Here is a 22,019-nt window from a genome sequence, read left to right as displayed (position 1 = left end):
TGCATAGTTCACTTCTTTACCAAAAAATAACATCGTTTAAATGCTTGTTGTTCAAAACATCATGGAACCAAAAGAAAACTTTTTATTTATATACCAGATAATAATAATAATAAAGGTTTTTTAATTTGAAAAAATTATTCTCTGTATTTGTGTCCCAACTAGTTGCAAAAGTGGAGGGTTGCTGTTTGTGCTGCTATACCGCACCACCCCACCAGACGACTGAGGCGAGCAGCTCCCGCCATAAAGCAACGCCATCTCCGCCCATGCCGTCGTAAAAGGCCATGCCCTCTCGCCATGCTAATGCAAAGCAACGCCGGGCTTAAGGCGCATGCGTAGCAGCTACCGCTGCTCTGGTTCCTGACGCGGGCAAACCAGCCCTTCTAGTTATGGCTGATCCCCCTGCTGGAGAAGCGCGGTGCGGCCCGCCTAGAACATCCCTGCTAGACCGCAGAGCCCAGCGAGGCAGCAACATCTCATCTAGACCCCATCTAGAACCCGCGGTGCAAGCCTTTTAGAACATAGGCAGCTGGGGGCTGCAGCGTCTCATCCAGAACCCCACAGTGCAGGCCTTCTAGAACATCCCCACTAGAATGCAAGCTGGTGGGGCGGAAAACATCTAAACTAGAACCCACAGTGTGGGCCTTCCAGAACACCCCTGCTAGCATGCAGACTGGTGTGATGGCAAGCCTCTAAACTAGAACCCACAGTGCAGGCTTTCTAGAACATCCCAGCTAGAAGGCAGGCTGGTGGGGCTGCAAGCATCTAATCTAGAACCTACAGTACAGTCTTTCTAGAACATCATAGCTAGAACACAGAGCAGCTCTACTGCAGCATCTAATCTAGAACCCCCAATGTAGTCCTTTTGGAAAATCCCAGCTAGAATATAGAGAGCAGCTGGGCTACAGCATCTAATCTAGAACTGGCAGGGTGGATTTTCTAGAACAAAGATCCAGCTGGTCTATAAAATGTAATATAGAATCCCTAGCAGCACCCTTCTAGAACTGGGGGTCACAACCCTCAGGGGTTGCAAGGTTATTACGTGGGAGTTGTGAGCTTCCAGCCCCCATGCAAGGTGGAGCCGACAGCCTGAGCCCCTCCAGACTAGCTCCACCCCCAACCCCACTCCACCTCCAAAGATAGGTCGCCAAAATAGAAGTTTGCTCAGGGCACCGTTTCCCCCAAGGCCAACTCCGGGACTGAAACAACATTAGAGGGCTTGATTATTCAGTAGCTGAAGAGCTGCATTAAATTGCAGACTAATCAGAACACGAAGATCAGCCAAAAAACCCCTAATTTATAATTGAATATGCAGGCAAGGACAGGGCAGAGGGCTCTAGTCACCCCAAAGTTTACCTTAGCCACCCCTCTCAGCGCAAAGGTCAAATGTTTGGCAGAAGGAAGGATGGCATGGTATGGCGTTGCCACCCTTACTTCTTCAGTTCTGCGCTGCTGCTGGTGGCAATACCTTCAGAGCTGGGCACCTGGCCAGCAGCCGCCATTCTCCAGCTGCCCAGCTCTGAAGGCAGAGCCTGCTGTCAGAAGCAGCCCAGAAGTAAGGGTGCCAATGGGGCAATAAGTCTGCTGTGAAAAATTATATTTGTACATTTGTTAATATCACATTTTCCCCCATTGCCTTCCTTACTTCTCAGCTGCTGCGGGCCACTGCCTTCAGAGCTGGTAGGCTGTGAAAAGTGATCTTAACCAACCTACGAATACAGCAGCAGCACAGAAGTAAGGTTTGCAGTGGAGAGCTAAGTCTGCTGTGAAAAGTGACATGACGAAGTTTCTTCACCCACCCACACACCAGTATTAGACAGTAACTTTTAAAACTTAACTTTTCTGTTTCTAACAACAATTCAATAAAAATAGGTTTTCGTCTTAATCTTCAAACGGTGAGAAAGGGTAAATCCATTTTCAACAATGGGGTTATACATTTAGCACTTAAAATAGTGTTAAATATAAAAAAAGTTTTAAATTCATAAGGGGGGGTCGCCCTCAGAGGCTTGCTGGGTGAAAGGGGTCGCCAACACAAAACAATTGAGAACCACTGATCTAGAACATTTTCACAAAAACATAGACAGCAGCTGAACTACAGCATCTCAGTAGATTTTCTCCAGCCTCTAGACCCCAACCTGTCATAAGACACTCTTTGGTGGGGAGGCTGCTGCCCCACAAGTTTGATAACATTAGGGAGCACATACAGGCTCTGCATCACCCACTGGCGTCAGAGGAAACCTCTTTGGTCTGGACTCCCTGCCCTTCTTTGTTGTGTGCCACTGCGGCACCACTTTCTCTCACCCCACAAAGAGGCAGGTGGTTCTGATTGTGTCTGAAGCAGCACATGGATTTGTTATAACTGACTTCAGTGGGTGCAAGATTAGGTCCGTGGCAGGTTTACAGTTACACAACCGACGCAGAGATGCTGGAGATGAAAAAGACATATTAGGAGCCATCGAATGCCTGGTGGTCAGTGCAGGGATGTTCTTTACAGTCAACTTGCCAGTGTTTTATTCAAGTCCATTCTGACTCACTCATGCAATGAGGTTTCCTCCATTTCACCTGGGAGAATATTGCACAATCTAGATCTCCCCATTCATACCTATTAGTTCCTGATATTCAGTTTAAAATTTCCCTGTCTTAAATTTTTTCCAGTCTGTCTGATTATTTCTTATTATTCTTATTGTTATTATTTATTGTAACATCTAGGAGCCTCAGCTGAAATTGGGGCTTCGTGTGCTAGCAGCTGTACAACAAGAAAGAGACAAACCCCTTTTACTATGCTAAACAATTCCTCTCTATCTTAGGTATCTACAGCCTTCAGATTCTTGCATGAAGTCACATTGCTGCCTTCAGCTCCTCAGTGGTCCAACAGCTAATCTATCTACAGCTTTTAATCTTTCTTCATAAATCAGTCATGACTGAGTTCACCAAAGAAGACCTCCACATTTCAAAGTTAATATACACTTTTATCTATTTACCAGATTGGGTTTTTAATAATATTAACTCAGCGCTAGGTGGCAGCAAAGTATTTAAATTGGCAAGAGTAGCTCAAAGCCTGATTCCTCCATAAATATATTAACTGTAGGGTTGAAGAGAAGGGGAAAACCTGATGTAAAGGGTCAGGAGATTGGGAAAGAAGGACAAAGGATGCCTGGAAATTAGGACAGAGGAAGAGATAAAAGTATCAGAAGTATCTATGAAGGTAGGTGTGGTAAGGCAAGTGTTTCTTGGGGAGCCATCCTAGTACCCATGGCTGTTCCCATGGTTTGGAGAAAGTATTTGTTGTTAGATGCGTACTAGGATGGCTCCCCTATATGCCAACCTCTTCATGGGCCACTTTGAAGAATACTTTTCTGGACAAATGCACCACTAAACCAATGATATACTTCAGATACATCAATGATATTTTCATCCTCAGGATAGACAACTTAAACTTCCTCATTGATTTCCCCCACAATGTCAACAACCATCACCCATCCTAAACTCTCCCTGGAACAGTCCCACACTAGCATCAACTTCCTGGACACCACAATCATCTTCAACAATGGAACCCCACAGACATAGGTGCTGACTTCTAATGGCGCCAGTGTGTGCTCGACCCCCCTCTGACCCTGGCCCTGCCCTGACTCCACCCCTGCTCCCTCCCACCTCTATTCCAACCCCTTCCCCAAAGTCCCCACCCCAACTCCGCCCCCTCCTTGTCCCTATTCGACTCCTTCCCCAAATCCCTGCCCCAGCCCCTCCTCTTCCCCGGGTTTTTCCAGTCATCCGTGACCTCCCCCGATCGCCATGAGTTTTCAAAGATAATGGCCAATGGCTCTGCAATCACATCCGCCAACTCCTTTAGCACCCTCGGATGCAGCACATCCAGCCCCATGGACTTGTGCTCGTCCAGTTTTTCTAAATAGTCCCGAACCTCTTCTTTCTCCACAAAGGGCTGGTCAACTTCTCCCCATACTGTGTTGCCCAGCGGTAGCTGACCAGTCTGGGAGCTGACCTTGTTCATGAAGACAGAGACAAAAAAATCATTGAGTACATTAGCTTTTTCCACATGCTCTGTTACTAGGTTGCCACCCTCATTCAGTAAGGGGCCCACACTTTCCTTGACTTTCTTCTTGTTGCTAACATACCTGAAGAAACCCTTCTTGTTACTCTTAACGTCTCTTGCTAGCTGCAACTCCAAGTGTGATTTGGCCTTCCTGATTTCATTCCTGCATGCCTGAGCAATATTTTTATACTCCTCCTTGGTCTTTTGTCCAATCTTCCACTTCTTATAAGCTTCTTTTTTGTGTTTAAGGTCAGCAAGGATTTCACTGATAAGCCAAGCTGGTCGCCTGCCATATTTACCGTTCTTTCTACACATCAGGATGGTTTTTTCCTGCAACCTCTGTTTCCCTACACAGACAATGGTGCTACCACCCCAAAGTTGTGCTAGGCTAAGTAAGCATGGGCGTGGAGCAGAGCTTCACTGAGGAGCAGCCAAGGAATACTGTATGAGCCCCAGATCCACTGTACTGCTGTCCCCTTCAAACGTGCGTCTGTGGTGGGGAAAGCAGCAGGCAGGCAGGCATCTGAACGCAACCTGCCTTTTTCTCCCTGGTCATGCCTTGACCACTGGAGTAGCCATCCAGGGAAACCGCTGTCATGTACATGGCCATAGGCTCACACCATATCCTGCCCACTCAAGCTTCTCTTTTTCTGTGACATTCAGCTCAGTCATGCAGGGGATACCACTGGTTGTTCCCATCCAGAGCAACACATATCCTTGCGAATGGAGGAATGTGGTAGGGAGCAGGGGGACAAAAAACAAGTAGATCCGCAAATAGAAAAAGAGAGAGAAATCCACAAAAGAAAAGACAATGAGAAAAAACAAGAGAAGACAGGAGAGCCAGTGGACAGAAAGGAGAGATGGTGGCAGCTGTACAGGGGCCTTTAGGAAGAAGGTGCTGCAGAAGGGTGAAAAGGACAGCCACTCGTGGGCATACCTCAAGGGCTTTAATTTTCCCATGTCCACACTGGCTTATGCCCCCTTCCTTGGAGCACTTTTTAGGCTGCTCTCTTGCCTTAGACCAGGGGTTTTCAATCTAGGAGGCTGGGGTGGGGTGGGGTGGGGAGGATGACCATCTGGCCCTTCCCATAATGCTAAATGGCAAAGAGAACCTAGTATGGAAAAGGTTGAGAACCCTGCTTAGATCAAATGCTCCAATTGTTACTGTGACATATTCTTCATAGAGATATGATATGAGCATGGCATAATTATGATGTATTTTATTTAAGATGGGTCATGTGAGATATCACTGGAAAGGTTATGATTTACTGAATATGATTATCCTATTTGTATGCATGTATCATTTTTGTATCTGAAGTTAGGAATATTGTCTGTACTGCTATTACAAATCTGTTTACACCTGGGGAACGCCCACTAGACAGAATGCAATCAGTCTAGTGGTATGTCTTCACTAGCAATGTTAAAGCGCTGTGTAGTCGCGGCACCAGCGCTGGGAGAAAGCCTTAAAAAACTCACCCCCACGAGGGGAGCATGGCTCCCAGTGCTTGTGCACTCTCTACACTGCTACTTTGCAGCACTGAAACTTGGCGTGCTCAGGGGGGTGTTTTTTCACACCCGTGAGCAAGAAAGTTGCAGCGCTGTAGATTGCCAGTGTAGACAAGGCCTAGACTGCTGGCTGGAAAGGGCCATTAGGAAGAACAATAGGTCTTAGAAGATGCTAAACTTTCACTGGGAAAGCCTTCCTGGGGATGCTGCAAACAGACTCTGAGTTATAGCTGTAGGGTCATGTGATCAAGTCACCTGACACTGCACACCATGATAATATTAGTATTTTTCCACTGGCCGAGGGTGGGAATCACACTGCAAGACAATAGATTCCCGCCATATATAAAGGCTATTTAAGGCAGGGGAGTGACAAAATCAGGTTGGTTCTTCATTGAATCCCCACCCAAGATGACTGCTGTTAACATAACTCAAATGTGAAGAATCCCATAGAGATTTGGGTCCAAGCAGCCTGAAAGAAGATACAGAGTCAAGAGTGGGAAAAGGAGATGAGCTAATTACTAGTTAACTGATCTGGAGTTAGAAATATACATAGCACATTACAAAACACAGCTAGAGACAAAGAACCAGATCATGGGAATTACCATGCTGGACCAGACAAGTGGTCCCTCTAGTCTGGTATCCTGGCTCAGACAGTGTCCAGTGTCAGATGTTTCATAGGAAGGTACAAGAAATCTTGCAGTGAACAATTACAGAATAACCTTGCTCACAAAGGAAGCTTATTCTAAACCCTCATCAGTTAGTAGCTGGCATGTGCCCTGAAGCATGAGACTTGACTTTCTTTCTATCTAAAGTTACTGTGTCTAATCCTGTTTTGAATCCTAATAAGCTCTTGACCTCAATGATATATTGTGGCAAAGAGTTCCATAGGTTAATTACATGTTGTGTAAAATATCAGTCTTAAATTTGCTGCCTTTCAGTTTTGCTGACTTCTCTCTTGTTCTTGTATCATGAACAAGGTAAGCATGGGTGCCCGATTCACCTTCTCTGTGCCAATCATATTGGTATCAGCGCCACATGGAAAATCTCATGCAACTCTTTTAGCCAAAGTTTGGGGTCTGATTCTGCTCTCACGCTGGTGTAAACCAGGAGTCACACCACTGAAGTCATGGAGTCAAACCTTGGAGAGGGTCTGTCTTCAGTGCAGAGTTAACCTGAGCTCCTAACTGGCTTTTAGCCCTAACTCACCTTCCCATCCATGCACAAACCTCTCCCCGGAGTTCAGGGGAGTTTCAACCCAGGCTAGCAGGCACAGCTGGGGGATAAGTAAGATCCTGGGCTCCACATTCACTCAGGCTGTAACCACTCACTTTGCAGTGAGGACACAGTCTAAGGGCTTGTCTACATTACCCGCTGGATCGAGGGGCAGCGATCAATCCAGTGGGGGTCAATTTATCGTGTCTAGTCTAGATACGATAAATCGACCGACAAGCGCTCTCCCGGCGACTCCGGTGCACCACCAGAGTGAGAGGCACAGGCGGAGTCGACGGGAGAGCGTCAGCTGTCAACTTACCACAGTGAAGACGCCGCGGTGAGTAGATCTAAGTATGTCGACTTCAGCTATGTTATTCACGTAGCTGAAGTTGTGTAACTTAGACCGATCCCCTCCACTAGTGTAGACCAGGCCTAAATCACTCCAGTGCTGGTAATCCTGCGGTGCCTTCCCACAATCCCCCCTGCGCCCAGAAAGACAGACAAATTCTCCCACAATTCACTGGGAAAGAATCAGCATAGCTCAGCATACTGCAGCACACAGGATTATGGGATATGCCCCCAAAGTCCTAATGACACACACATGGGAGTTCAGCACCAGTGAGGACCCAGTAAGACAGTAAGGCTTTGCAGTGTGGCGGCTTGCACCTAGGTTAGACTAACCCGGGTGCCAATTGCCCAAGTAAACTCTGCAGTGAAGACAAACACTGAGTGAAAGCAGAATCAGGCATCAGCATCCAAAGCAGCAGAGACAAGAAAACCTACTGCAAAAAGGCAAGATAGCAAACAAGATACTGATTCAAATTCTGATCTCACCCTAGTTTTGCATAGGGTGACCAGACAGCCAGTGTAAAAAATCAGGACGGGGGTGGGAGGTAATAGGAGCCTATATAAGAAAAAGACCCAAAAATCAGGACTGTCCCTATAAAATCGGGACATCTGGTCACCCTAGTTTTGCATGACTTATTTGTATTATGGTAGCACCTGGAGATCCCAACCATAGTGAGGGCCCACTCTGCTATGTGCTGCACATATACATACTAAAAGGTAGTCCCTGCCCCAAAAACCTTCAATGTAAACTGGCTGCAATGCAGTTAGCCCAGAGCTATACTAGTAAATCTCCCGCAGGGTCTCCGTGCCTGTTTCTCCGCATTGTATAGTGAGTTCAATGAGGGTCGGGGGGGAAGTCTCTTATTGTGACAAGTGATATAAAAAAATGGAGCTGGATCCTTGAGACTTTGAGCATGTCAGTAACACCCGTTCTTCACGGTAACTCAGGGGACGTGATCGGCATCTTCTGAAAGCTGGGCAGATGAGCCGGTTTGACTGGGATGAATTGCACTGAAACGTCACTCCCTCACTCTGCGTCAGATCCATGGTCCGATGGAGGAATTTGCCAGGGCTGAGCTTCAAACAGTGGGGATGCTAGAATGGATACAGAGAAAATCCTGAGACTAGCAGCTGCTATTGATTGTTTTAGTCACTGAATGGACGCGTAGATTACTTCTAAACTGCAAAATCAGTACCTTGTTTTGTAGACTTTGGTCCTGTTACAAATATCCCTAATTCTACTGCCTGCACTTCCTGCATCATGGGAATGTGGCAAACTACTCTCATCTGGAGAACTGAGTCCAATGTTGGTCAGCTCACCTTAAGAAAAGCACAGAGGAGATTGCGGAGATCCAGAAGAGGTCCCTGAAGATGAGAACGGTAAAGAAGAACTTGGCTGTCTCTCTTTTACAAGGGGTTCTGTAGTTTTGCCCAGCAATCAACCTAAATTACACTTAATACAGCTCATCATTTCTTGTGAAATCCTTATAGTTTAGTGAGGATAATTCATCTGTCTCCTTTACAAGATGCCTGTAGGTGTTTGGAGACAGAAGTTCCCCCCTTCCCCTTCCCTCTCAGCTTATTTTCTAAGAGTCTTCTCTGTGTGGATCAACTCTGCTTTCACTCCCATTTTCCTGTGTCCTTTTTTGAACTGCAGTACTCAAGACTGAGTGCAGTATTGCCCCAGGAGCCAGAATGATGTCAAACGGAGCAGAATAATTGCCACATTTGATGGATGTGTGATATGCTAATTAATTAATACAGTTGAAGGCCCCGATCCTGCAATGAGCTTCTCATGTATGGACTGCAGACCAATGCAGAGCCTCACTGGGGCTCTGTCCTTGTGACCTCACTGTTAGATAAGGGCCCTATTTTATATATAGGCACTGTATTGTTGATTTATATGCAGCGTATACCTACCTCTATAACTCTTTGACTGCAGTCTGGGGTGCCCCTCCTCCAGTTCATATAGATGCATTTGCATATTCCTTCCTACGTGCCCCACTTCTCGTTTGTCTCGATTCCACCCCCTTCTCCAATGTATCAAGATTGGATTTCATTTAAATCCTCCCCCTCACAAAGCAAGGGAGTTGTGATCACACCAAGTTCTGGATCATCACCCTTGGCTCCTAGTCACAAAGGAAGGCTCTGAATGGTATGGAGCTCAGAAGGGATCCCCACAGGACTCCACTCCATACCCTCCTCCCCTAGGGAATCATTAATAAACGCTGTCAATCCACTTCCATTTACTGCACCTGCCGTTTCTCTTTGAAAATGCTACATGGCGCCATATCAGATGCCTTCTGCTGTGCCTGCTCTGGTTTCTTTATCCACTGAACTGGTTACTCTCTTAAAAAAACTTAAGGGTCAAATCCTGCAATCCTTAATCAATTTGGCTCCCCAACTCCAAACTCAGAGAACTGTAGTCTCTCTGATAGCTTAAGAACGAGATGGAACAGCTTACTAACATGGAGAACTTCTGCTCATCCTTGCAAAGGCCTTCTTCCCTCTTTCACTCAGCTTTGGTACTGGAGCTCGAACAGGGGTTGGTCGTATCCCAGCATTCCACTGGGCACTTTGAGCTAGGATCTTAGCTGTTGCTTTGGTAACAGGGTACCCTGTTGATTGGTGAGTAGCCCAACTTGGGCGAACTGGTCCTTTTGGGCTAGAGCCAAGGTCTGCAGATAGGGACAGCTGGGAAGAGAAAAAAAGAAAGATCATGTTCTCCTAACAGCCACAAAGGGGATAAAAATGTCTGAGCCCTTAGAAAACTATCTAGTATCCTTGGTTTTTAAATGACATACAATTATAGTTTTGTTCTGCAGCAGTGACCTACGCTCTGTTATTACAATTCCACAGATCTGTGTAGTAAGCTACATAAATAAGAGCACTTCATATATTTATGGGGCTAGTTGTGGAGTGGAAAAAATTCCAGCCTTTCATGAATGACAAAGGAAGCCAATTAGAAACAGCCACGAAAGGGGGCTTGCCCACATTAATTGAGTCTCCACAACAGCTCACACTTTAAGGGCCGAATTCTGTCTTTAGACACATGTGCACGGCTCCTATTGAAATCAGTGGGCAACCATCCAAGGGCAGAACTTGGGCTGTAGTGAAACAGACTGATCTCCTTTATGGAATTAATGTATTCATTTAAATTATGAAGGATTTCAGCTAGCAAGAAGTTAGCTGTTTATAGTTCAACCTATGCAGCGAGCAGCAGTTTGCATAAGCACTAATACTACTTTGCACTTCTACAGCCCCTTTCAGCTCAGAATCACAAGGCCCTTTCAATCTCACAGCACTCTGTGCAATACGCACGGTATAGACTGATCTTTTCCAACAACGAGGAAGTGCAACCATCTCTTGGGTGCCCTAGCAAAGCAGAGCAACTTGGCCCCATAGCTGAGGAGAGGAAGTGAAGAGAACAGGGTGGAACTGAATCTGCCGGGTAGGATTTAATAATAAACACTCATAATCACCAGCATGGAATTTACCTCAACTAGAATTTGGCCAAGATTCCGGGGCTAGTGCTCCTAGTCTTATCAAAAGAGCCGTGGAAGCTTTAACTACCACAACTGGCCAGGACTTGTGGTTTATGTCTCATCCAGAAGAAGGCAGCTGTAGTCTCTTTGCAGCAGATGGATGCATTCGCTCAGACCTGACTCAGAGGGAACTGCACCAGTTACTGAGTCCCCAGCACCACTTCTTGCAGTATTCTTTGGCAGTCTCCTTTCCAAGTGCTGACCAGGCCCAACCTTGCTTCTTTCGTGAGGTCTGAGGCACCATAGTGCAAAGGTAGATCAGGCACAGAATTTATACACAATGGTCAATTTTTATCTTTTTATTTTACGAGTCAATGTCTCTGATTAATTAGAAGTAGACAAATATATTCCTACCATTACAGTGATTGTTTAGTCTTTGAAAGAAATCCCATACTGTTTCAAAAGCAGCTCGTGAGAAGCAGCCTGCTAGCAATCTAGCCCTTGTTAAACTGATCCAAATCATTTGTTTATCCCTTGAATAGAATACTGAAAAACCATTAGTATAATAAAACATTTGCTTAGAAATGCATTATGAAGCAATGATGGCCGACGATGTTATTATATGCAGACTATTGTCAAGAATCAAACTGTTGTACAGAAAATTTAACACGGTTTTGCATTTTCCTGTGGTTACTTGATATGACTGCGGTGGATGTTGTATAATGCTTAGTGCTTAATGCTAAGTTAAAAATAAGCAGACCAATGATTGCCAAACATCAACCCGAAGAGAAGCCAGAAAGTATGCAACAGCTTACGATGTCCTTGTGAGTGATTGAGCATGACAATGTAAACAAGGACATGGCAGGTACAGTAGGTTTTTCTTCCAGTAGAGGAGAAAAAACACAAAGGCAGGTAAGCAGTGGCTGTTGCAATGAGCTGACAGTCCCTTGTTTTTGCACTCCTGTGTTCTGGGTGATTCAGCCGCGGAGTGCTTGGGGATAGGAAGGCAAAGCGTGTTACACCACAAAGCTAGGCTGTGCTTTTTCAAGAAGAGTGAAATGTACAAACAAAGGAGTTTGATTCTGCAAGCATTACCCAGAGTAATTTTTGCTCCCATGACTGGTCCCAGGAAATTCAATGTTACTACTTGTGCAAATAAGTAATACTCAAATTATGAGTTGCAGAACTGAGGCTATATCAGGGCCACCAAGAGCGGGTTCAGGCCTCGGTGAAAAAATTTTTTCGGGCCTCCCAGCAAGGGCAGACTGGCTAAACAGGGCCGACGAGGGGGGGGAAGCCGGGGAAACCAGGCCCGGAATTTTTTCGGGCCCCCCAGCAAGGGTTGACTGGCTAAACAGGGCCGACAAGGGGGGTGAAGCCGGGCCCCAGGCCCCCTTCCAGACCACCAGGCCCTGGTAATTTGTACCAGCTTCCCCCCCCCTCGTCAGCCCTGGCTATATTAGTTGGCTAGAACTGAGATTTGCCACTGCCCGAGGCCTCTGCAGTGGCAGAAAACTGGACATGTGGGATATGCACACCTGACCCTAAAAGATGTCCCTTCCTCAAGTCACCAGCTCCCTGCCAATATGCGTGGGGGAAATTCATTCCTGACCCCCAATACTGTGATCTTATCACCTTAGAATACAGGCAACAGTCACTCAAGAACATTTGTGGGAGTGGAGCAGCCACTCACACAGAACAGAATCTAAAGCATGAAAGGGGAAAAAAACAGCCATGATTGCTGAGGCTATAACATTTCTAACGTTTTTGGCATGAGACTGATTATTCTGCTGAACAGCTGCAAAAACCTTCTGTGGAGTCTTAGGAGCCCATAGGTTTGTAAAGGAGGCTGTCATTTGGGAGCAGTGACAACACTGCAGGGACCAAAAGGTCCAAATGGGTGGACTCACTATGGGGGTGCATGGCTCTGTATCAAAAAGGACAGGAAGGATGACCTAGTAGCTCGGGCACTGGACTGAAGCTCAGGAGACCTGCTTTCAATATGTGAGCTTGGACAAGTCACTTCATCTACTCTGTGCCTCAGTTCTGCATCTGTAAAATGGGGACAATACTTCCTAAGGTGATACGGTCCAGATAGTATGGGGCAAGCTGTAGGGCCCTGATCTAATAAAGCACTTAAGCAGGTGCTTAATTTTAGTCATGTGAGCTAGACCCATTGATTTCAGTGGGACTACTCACATGCTTAAAGTTAAGTGCATGCTTAAGCACTTTGCTGATAAGAGTCTAAAAGGAGAGAAGTAATGGCAAAGCACTCCTGAAACATAAAGGGCTTGATTCATCACTGAGCTACTCCAGTTTTACACTGGTGTTACTTCATTGACTTCAATGGAGTTACACGGGTATAAAACAGAAGTAAAAAGTAATGAATCAGGCCCAAAGACTTTGGACCAAAAATTAAAAACTTACAAGAGTCATAGCCTGCAAGTAGAAGCAGTGGGGGAGGGGAGAGCCAGATGCTCCCCAACAAAAATTATGAGCCCAATTCTATATATTCTCACATCTCCCACTGGAGACAATGGGCATTGCATGTACTCATGTGAGGGAGGAGTTTGGCCCTACAGTCAAAAGCCAGGGGCTTCAAAGCTGTTTTTACTTGTTACCAAACAAATCTTGAGCTTTTCTTATTTGTTGCCATAGTTTCCAGGACTCATGGCACTGTAACAATTACACCGTGGTCTTCCCCAAAATTTACTCTAGCAAACGCTACCACCCCACTGAAAAGAAACCAAGGGGCCAAACTCGGGACCAGGCCCAGTGGATGCTATTCCACTGATTTTTAACAGAGTCTGGGTGTGGCCTGAAATTATTTCTTTCCTTTTGGTATCCAACACCCATTTTTTACTCTTGTGAATCTGGAACACCATCTGCTTTTCTCTTATATAATAACCCTTTCCACACCTTCATTGTTCAGTATAATAGACTTTGGTTTCATTCACTTTCAGTGCATTCATCTTATGTGTCTTCATTATAATCTTATCTTTTGGTACCTGGGGCATTTATTCTTTCAACATGCTTTCTTCTTTTCCAAAGGATTAATTTAAAAGGTTTGAATTATAAGCCTCTCTCTTTGGGCTTGGCTGACATGGGAATCTTTTAACAGGTATATTTAAACAAGATTTCCCAACCTTATCTTTACAATCTCAAACCAAGATCTATTGACACAGTGCAGCCAAGAGCATCTGAGCACCATCATTGCCAGGAGGCGTTGGAGATGGATCGGTCGTGTGCTTCGGATGGAAACTGATTCCATCACCAGAGTAGCAATAAGATGGACACCTGAAGGCGAGCAAAAACGAGGCCACCTGAAAACAACATGCCAAAGAGTTGTGAAAATCCTGGGGCACAGCTGGGGAACCATTGAAAGACTTGCCAGAAACAGACAGGCGTGGAGGAGCTGCATCACTGCCCTAAACGCCAGAGGTGTAACAGGAACATGATGATGATCTTAACAATAAACAGAAATTATTTTTTGATATTTTCTACTTGGTTATATAAATAATTTTGTCACTTTCATCAGCCTAAGGAAAATACACCATTATCATCACAGGATCATAATCAGCAATGGCTAGCAGGATTATAGACGGGGATAATGTGAAAGAGGAAGAGTGGGTTGGTGACTGAAACTGGGGAATGTCCAGGACTCAAGAATACCAAAACGTTACTCCTGGGAGAATTCTGCACCATCGCGCAAGTGTACAATTAATGCCCCCACAGATTCCTCCCCTCCGCAGAATAATTGATTCTGACAGGGAGGCAAAGGGAAGCTGCAAGAAGGGTCATGCTGCAATTACATCTTTTGCGCCAGGGGCTGATGTGGTTCCAGAAGCGAGGGCAGCCGCAGAGAGGGAGGGGTAGAGGCTGCCTTCCTCACAGCATTCTGCCCATGGGCCCAGGTGAAGAGGCACGGGATATGGGGGGATGAACAGAGTGGGGCAAAACAGGCTGCTGGGGGGGTCACACAGACTGGGGTTCAGAAGGGCTAGGCAGGCGACAGACTGGGACAAGGGCACAGAAGCTTGTGGGGTGACAACATTGAGCCAGGGACTGAATGGGGAGTGGGGATGCAAGGACACATGGGGACGGGGGGGAAGAGGGAGTGCAGGGACACATGAGGATGGGGGGGGGGGAATCGGGGTGGCTGAGTGGGGATGCAGGGACACATGGGGACGGGGCAGCTATGCCTGGCTGAATGGGACTTGGGGGTGCAGGAATACATGAAGACAGGGGCAGCTATGCCTCACTGAGTGAGGGTGCCGGGCCACATGGGGACATGGGCAGATGTGCCTGACTGAATGGGAGAGGTTAGGGGCAGCCATGGTCTCCCTGGGGGAGGCTCCCCAACTCCCTAACCATCCCTCCCCCTCCCCCAAAAAAACTGTTCCATACTTCTCCCTCCACAGTTCACTCCCAGACACCTTCCAAGCAATTACTTCCCTCCTCCTCAGCTCCTCCATTACCCCGACTCCCCCAAGCCTTTGCACTGCTTCTGAGGGGTGCGGGAAATATGTTTCTGCATTGTAGTTTGAACATATTTTTACTCAAAGTTCTGTATTAATATGCCTAGTAAGGAATCTATTGGTCAAAAAACATTTCCTGAATCTTTTATGTTGTCTCTATTGTTACAGGCATACTTGCTGACAGGTATTTTGAAATAAATTACCAAAATAACTGAAACCGGCATGATTATTTTGTGTTATTTTGACAAATAAAATATGCAGAATTTTAAAATATTGTGCACAGAATTTTTAATTTTTTGGTGCAGACTTCCCCGAGAAGTAAACGGTACATTTTTGATCTACAGGTCCCAGAACATCTAACATAATCTATAAGGGCTACCCTCCGTTCTTAACATGTGCCTTTGAGAGAATGTGCCAGGGCCTTTGAGAGAATCAGAACAAAAAGATATGGAGCCTTATTCTGATCTCGTTACACTGATGTAACTCCATTGACTTCACTAGAGTTATTACTGATTTAGTCTGGTGTAAATTCCCCTCTCCCCCGATTGCTGTAATGTATTTACGTATTGATAATGCTTGCAAGGCCTGATTCACCACTGCATGACTTCACTGATTTCAACAGAGTTACAATACAGTCTTGCATCTGAAGAAGTGAGGTTCTTACCCACGAAAGCTTATGCTCCCAATACTTCTGTTAGTCTCAAAGGTGCCACAGGACCCTCTGTTGCTTTTTACAGATTCAGACTAACACGGCTACCCCTCTGATACTTAATACAGTAATGCTGTGCTGAACAGCCCCCTGGTCTAGATGGTGCTTTTCATCTTCCAAGCGTTTTTACAAACAACAACTATCGTATTTAATAGTAATAGTTGGCATTTCTATAGCCTTCTTCAGCAGCTGCTTTACAATCATTAACTGATGAAAACTCACACACCCCTGTGAGGAAGTGTAATATTATCCCAATTTGACACACTGGGAAACTGAAGCAGAGAGACTAGAGAGGATACTAACCCTGTGTACAGGGGCTGTGGCAGACTCTCAACACAGCAGTACTTTTGCAGTTGTACAAGAGGCGGATGGCTAGTGTTGTGGTGAAGCAATTAGTCACAGGATTGTTGGGAGGATAAACTCATTCATGTGTGTGAGGCACTCAGATGTTACCATGATGGCAGCTGTAGAAAGTGTTTGGGGAATTCTGCATCTGCTGGGCCCAGCACAGTAGTTTTGTACCAGCTCCTTATAGGCCAGGGTAAAGGAAGGACCTGGGAGCAGACCAGGGGTGGAGAGGGAGTCAGTGGATGGCCAGAGGGCCTCTAGTGGCCACAGATCCCTGCATAAGGACCATAGAGAGTCAAATCTTATTCCAGTCCAGAGGCTAGTAAAACAGATGGTTGTAGGGTAGATTCAGTCCTTACAAGAATTCTGTTTGCTCAAGATGTCTTTGTGAACATTTTGCTTGACCTAAAGGAAGATCTCTGGTAGCTGCCAGCTGTAGATATAACCTTAGGTCCTCTAAGCTGCAATCAGCCCACCTCAGGCAATGTGTGTGCACGTTCCCCACCCCCTATCCTGCTGCTGCTGATGTTGGTATCAAAAACTCCCATTGATACTACTGGGGAGAATTTCATCCCTGTGCTGGTGGATGGGCTCGGGCCTTGTGCCTCCCAGACTCAGGGGTGCAGACTAGGGCCACCCTCAGGAATGGAGAACATCCCATGGGGACTATGTCATGGCAGGAGCTCAAAGCCTTCCCAAAAAAACCCTCAAGTTTGTTCAGATATTTGCCCACCACTTCACTGATTCTGTAACAGCTCCAAAAATAAAAGAAAGGTAAAATCATGGCCATGCTGAAATGGAACTCTTCAGGCTGTATTATAAAGCCCTGGAAAACGGCATTTCTAAGACAAAGGCTGACAAACTTTAACTATAGCAACTGTATGAGGCACCAGTACAATAAAGGACATAATTGAGCTAGGAAAATAACCTGCACAAGAATAATAAATGCCTGTCAGCCTTAGTGATCTTACAGTTAATCTCCTTTGTAGGTTGGAACATATGGGTTCTCCGGTTCTCATTACTTGCGAATCATTCTTCCAACTTGGTAAAAAAAAAAAAAAAAGCTCATCAGAATCTGCTTATTCCAGCGGCTATTTGTTGCCCATATCTACAAAAGATTATCTCTAGGACGCTTTCTGGACGCCTGACTTTCTGGTACTGCTTTCATCTGAGGCTGTCCTATTTTATAAGCTGTGACGTGAGCACAGTGACTCCTCAGTATTAACAGCTAGGGTGCTCAGGGCTGCTCGCTCTGACAAAATGCAATAGCACAAAGTATAGAGCACAGACATCAGACAGTGATGATGGCAAGTTGCAAGTGCAAGAGAATGCTTTAGGAACAGATACCAGAATCTTGAGAAAACTGACCCAGTATTTATAAAGTGCAGAAACTAAGACTGTCTACACTACCACTTTTGTCAGGCCGGGGTGTGAAAAAACACTTCCCTGTGCTGCTGTGTGGACAGCCTTAATGTCTGGATATGGGGTATTACAGGAACTGACTGAAGAGCAGATAAAAATATCAGTATCTACACATAGCGAATTACCTCCCGTTCCCACTGAAGTGAGTCAGGCCCAGATCCTCAAAGGTATTTAGGTACCTCACTTCCATTGATTTCAGAGGGAGTTAGGGGCCTTAATACCTTTGAGAATTTGGGCCTCAGATTTTGCCACTGATGTGTGATCTACTGTAGTTAGGTTCTTCAGAGAGCAGGACTGGATCCAAAGAAATGAGACTGAAACCTGAGGAAACAGCAGTTGCTTAGCTATTGAAGGACTCTGTTTTGAACTGTTTTATTTAAACGTGTCCTGAGTGGTATGTTTAAGAATAATGCTTTATACTTACCTAGCACTTTTCCTCCCAAAGCCTCAAAGTGCTTTACAAGCATGAATTCTTTCTTGGTAGTTATAATCCGCTCAGCACTATGGAGGGATTAAGCTTCCCAGCGCCTCTGGGAGATAGGTATATTAATCCCCATTTTACACCTGGGGAAGCTGAACCCCAGGGAAGTGGGCTGCCTGAGGGGGACACAGCTACTCAGTGACAGAGATGAGAACAGACAGCAGCAGCCTCATTCTCCTCCCACGTACACTAGTGCAAATCGGGAGTAGCTCAGCATGCGAGCCTCTTGCACCAGCTCCTCGACAAAGGGAACAGATCTGGCTGTCGGGAGGAGACTCAATGAGACCAACAGATTTGGAACCCTCGATTCACAGGAGGAAACTCCCACTGGCTTCCCTGGGGGCTCTTTGCAGGGCATGAGTTGATATGATGCCTCCAGAGAATGGGGGAGCATCCTCCCCGTGGGAATTGCTAAACTAGAACAGGTGTAGCATTTGCATCCCCTCCCCCCGCAGCACAGACTTGATGCCACTTGCTGGAGCACAGGACCTTGCCCCTCAGGAACACTGAGTGCAGCTGATGTGACAGCCACCATCTTATCACACTGGGAACGGAAATGGGGACCTCCAGAGCTAGCAGCATGAGTCTCTACAGCTCGAGAGAAAGAGCCCGGCTTTACTTGCACCCTCCGTGGGTCAGGCACACAGGAGGACACTTAACACACAGCCCTGTGTGTTACACTGGCCACCCCCTTTTGCACTCAGGGAGCCTACCTTGTCTTCTCACACCAGTGTGACTCCACTGACCTCTGGATTATAAGGGAGTCTGGCTGGAGTAAGTGAGAGGAGAATCAGGCCCAGGCAGCACAGAACTGCTAAGGGGAGAAAGATGTTCCCTGCACCTTCTCCCCCTGGCCAATGCAGTCATGCTGGAGCAGCCAGCAAGCTTCTCTGCTCTAAGCATTTCAGAGCAGGGACTGTCATTTAGTATATGTTTGTACAATGCCTGGCACAATGGGGCCCTGAGATAGTCAAGGTCTATAGGCATTGCTGCAAGACAAATAATAATTAATAATCATAAATCTGGCCCCACATCAGCAAATTTTCTCCTAAAGCGGTTCTGCTTTATACCTACTTACAATGCGTTAATGGGAGAAATCATTCCTAATAGTAGAATGGCTCCTCTTAGACAGCCCTGGAACTGGGATTTAAAATGTAAGTTACGAGAAAGGAAGAAAATCGCAGTTTTAAAAGTTTACAGTTAGCAAAATCTGATCAGGTCTATTTGTGAATCAAGGCACCAGCGATATCTACGGTTCTATAAATGCTTTGAGCCAAACATATCCCTGGTGTAATAGACTTAGAATCATAGAATCATGGAACTGGAAGGGACCTCGAGAGGTCATCTAGTCCAGTCCCCTGCACTCATGGCAGGACTAAATATTATCTAGACCATCCCTGTCAGGTGTTTGTCTAACCTGCTCTTAAAAATCTCCAATGATGGAGATTCCACAACCTCCCTAGGCAATTTATTCCAGTGTTTAGCCACCCTGACAGTTAGGAAATTTTTCCTAATGTCCAACCTACACCTCCCTTGCTGCAATTTAAGCCCATTGCTTCTTGTCCTGTCCTCAGAGGTTAAGGAGGACAATTTTTCTCTCTCCTCCTTGTAACAACCTTTTATGTACTTGAAAACTTTTATCATGTCCCCTCTCTCTCTTCTCTTCTCTAGATGAAACAAAACCAGTTTTTTCAATCTTCCCTCATAGGCCATGCTTTCTAGACCTTTAATCATTTTTGTTGCTCTTCTCTGGACTTTCTCCAATTTGTCCACATCTTTCCTGAAATGTGGCACCCAGAACTGGACACAATACTCCTGTTGAGGCCTAGTCAGCGCAGAGCAGAGCGAAAGAATTACTTCTCATGTCTTGCTTACAACACTCCTGCTAATACATCCCAGAAAGATGTTTGCTTTTTTTCCTACAGGGTTACACTGTTGAATCATATTTAGCTTGTGATCCACTATGACCCTCAGATCCCTTTCCGCAGTACTCCTACCTAGGCAGTCATTTCCCATTTTGTATGTGTGCAACTGATTGTTCCTTCCCAAGTGGACTATTTTGCATTTGTCCTTATTGCATTTCATTCTATTTACTTCAGACCATTTCTCCAGTTTGTCCAGATCATTGTGAACGTTAATCCTATCCTACAAAGCACTTGCAACCCTTCCCAGCCTGGTATCATCCGTATACTCTCTATGCCATTATCTAAATCATGGATGAAGATATTGAACAGAACCAGACCCAGAACTGATCCATGCAGGGCCGGCTTTAGGCCGATTCAGCCTGAATTCAGGCTGAATTGGGCCCCGCACTAAGAGGGCCCCGCGCCACAGCTCTCCACCCCGCCTCCAGCTCACTTCCCCCTCCTCCCCTCCCCTGAACGCTCCGCCCCCTGCTTCTCCTCCTCCCCTGCTTCCCGCGAATCAGAGGTTCGCGGGAAGTCTGAAAAGAAGCAGGGGCGGGCAGGCAGCACCAGGTAAGCTGGGGTGGCGGGAGGCGCGAGAAGGGCTCCCGGGAGGCGCGAGAAGGGCTCCGGGGAGGCACGGCCCAGTCCGGCCCCGGTTCCGGCTGAGCGCGCCGGCCCCAGTGGCTCCGGCCCGGCTTGGCTCCAGCCCGGCTCGGGTCCGGCCCGGCCCCCGCAGCGCGGTTTGGGTCTGGCCCGGCCCAACCGCCGCGGCGCGGCTCGGGTCCGGCCTGCCCCCTGCAGCGCGGCACAGCGCAGCGCGGCTCTGGCCCCCCAGCCCAGCCCCCGTGGCTCTGCTCGGCTTTGGCCGCCAAGCGGCTCTGGGCCGGACCCAAGCCCGGCGACCCCGGCCGGAGCGCAGCTCGATTCCTGGGGGCAGGGCTTGCAGCAAGCCCCGCCCCCAGGAATCGGGCCCCGCTCTTGCTAAAGCCAGCCCTGGATCCATGCGGGACCCCACTCATTATGCCCTTCCAGCATGACTGTGAACCACTGATAACTTCTCTCTGGGAATAGTTTTCCAACCAGTTATGCACCCACCTTATAGTAGCTTCATCTAGGTTGCATTTCCCTAGTTTGTTTATGAGAAGGTCATACGAGATAGTATCAAAAGCTTTACTAAAGTCAAGATATACCACGCCTACTTCTTCCGCCCATCCACAAGGCTTGTTACCCTGTCAAAGAAAGCTATCAGGTTGGTTTGACATGATTTGTTCTGAAGAAATCCACACTGTTATTTATCACCTTATTATCTTATAGATGTTTGCAAATTGATTGCTTAATTATTTGCTCCATTATCTTTTGGGGTACAGAAGTTAAGCTGTCTGGTCTGTAATTCCCCAGGTTGTCCTTATTTCCCTTTTTATAGATTGGCACTATATTTGCCCTTTTCCAGTCTTCTGGAATCTCTCCCGTCTTCCATGACTTTTCAAAGATAATTGCTAATGGCTCAGATATCTCCTCAGTCAGCTCCTTTGTATTCTAGGATGCATTTCATCAGGCCCTGGTGACTTGAAGACATCTAACTTATCTAAGCAATTTTTAACTTGTTCTTTCCCTATTTTAGCCTCTGATCCTACCTTATTATCACTAGCATTCACTATGTTAAATGTCCAATCACCACCAACCTTCTTGGTGAAAACCAAAACAAAGAAGTCATTAAGCATTTCTGCCATTTCCACATTTTCTGTTATTGTTTCCCCTACCCCCTCATTGAATAATGGGCCTACCCTGTCTGTGGTCTTCCTCTTGTTTCTAATGTATTTGTAGAATGTTTTCTTGTTACCCTTTATGTCTCTAGCTAGTTTAATCTCGTTTTGTGCCTTGGCCTTTCTAATTTTGTCCCTACATACTTGTGTTAGTTGTTTATATTCATCCTTTGTAATTTGACCTAGTTTCCACTTTTTGTAGGACTCTTTTTCTGATTTTTAGATCATTTAACATCTCCTGGTTAAGCCAGGGTGGTCTCGTACCATACTTCCTATCTTTCCTACGCAGTGGGATAGTTTGCTCTTGTGCCC

At 46.3% G+C, this 22,019-nt stretch overlaps 1 protein-coding gene across 1 annotated transcript in view; it reads right to left on the bottom strand.

Moving 5' to 3' along the window:
• Positions 1–4,263: 4,263 nt before the first annotated feature.
• FBXO16 (F-box protein 16) overlaps positions 4,264–22,019 on the bottom strand; it is a 47,292-nt gene continuing 29,536 nt past the window's right edge. Inside the window, exons 8-9 of the mRNA XM_054021508.1 lie at positions 9,583–9,808; positions 4,264–8,209 (exon numbers count right to left, since the gene is read on the bottom strand). Of these exons, the coding sequence (XP_053877483.1) occupies positions 8,142–8,209; positions 9,583–9,808 (294 nt within the window). The 3' untranslated portion in view covers positions 4,264–8,141. The remainder of the gene's footprint in view (positions 8,210–9,582; positions 9,809–22,019) is intronic.

This window comes from Malaclemys terrapin, chromosome 3 (assembly GCF_027887155.1).
Source record: "Malaclemys terrapin pileata isolate rMalTer1 chromosome 3, rMalTer1.hap1, whole genome shotgun sequence".
Classification (NCBI taxonomy): Eukaryota; Metazoa; Chordata; order Testudines; family Emydidae; genus Malaclemys; species Malaclemys terrapin.
The sequence above is the reverse complement of the archived record's forward strand: the minus strand, read 5'-3'. Positions and strand labels throughout refer to the sequence as shown.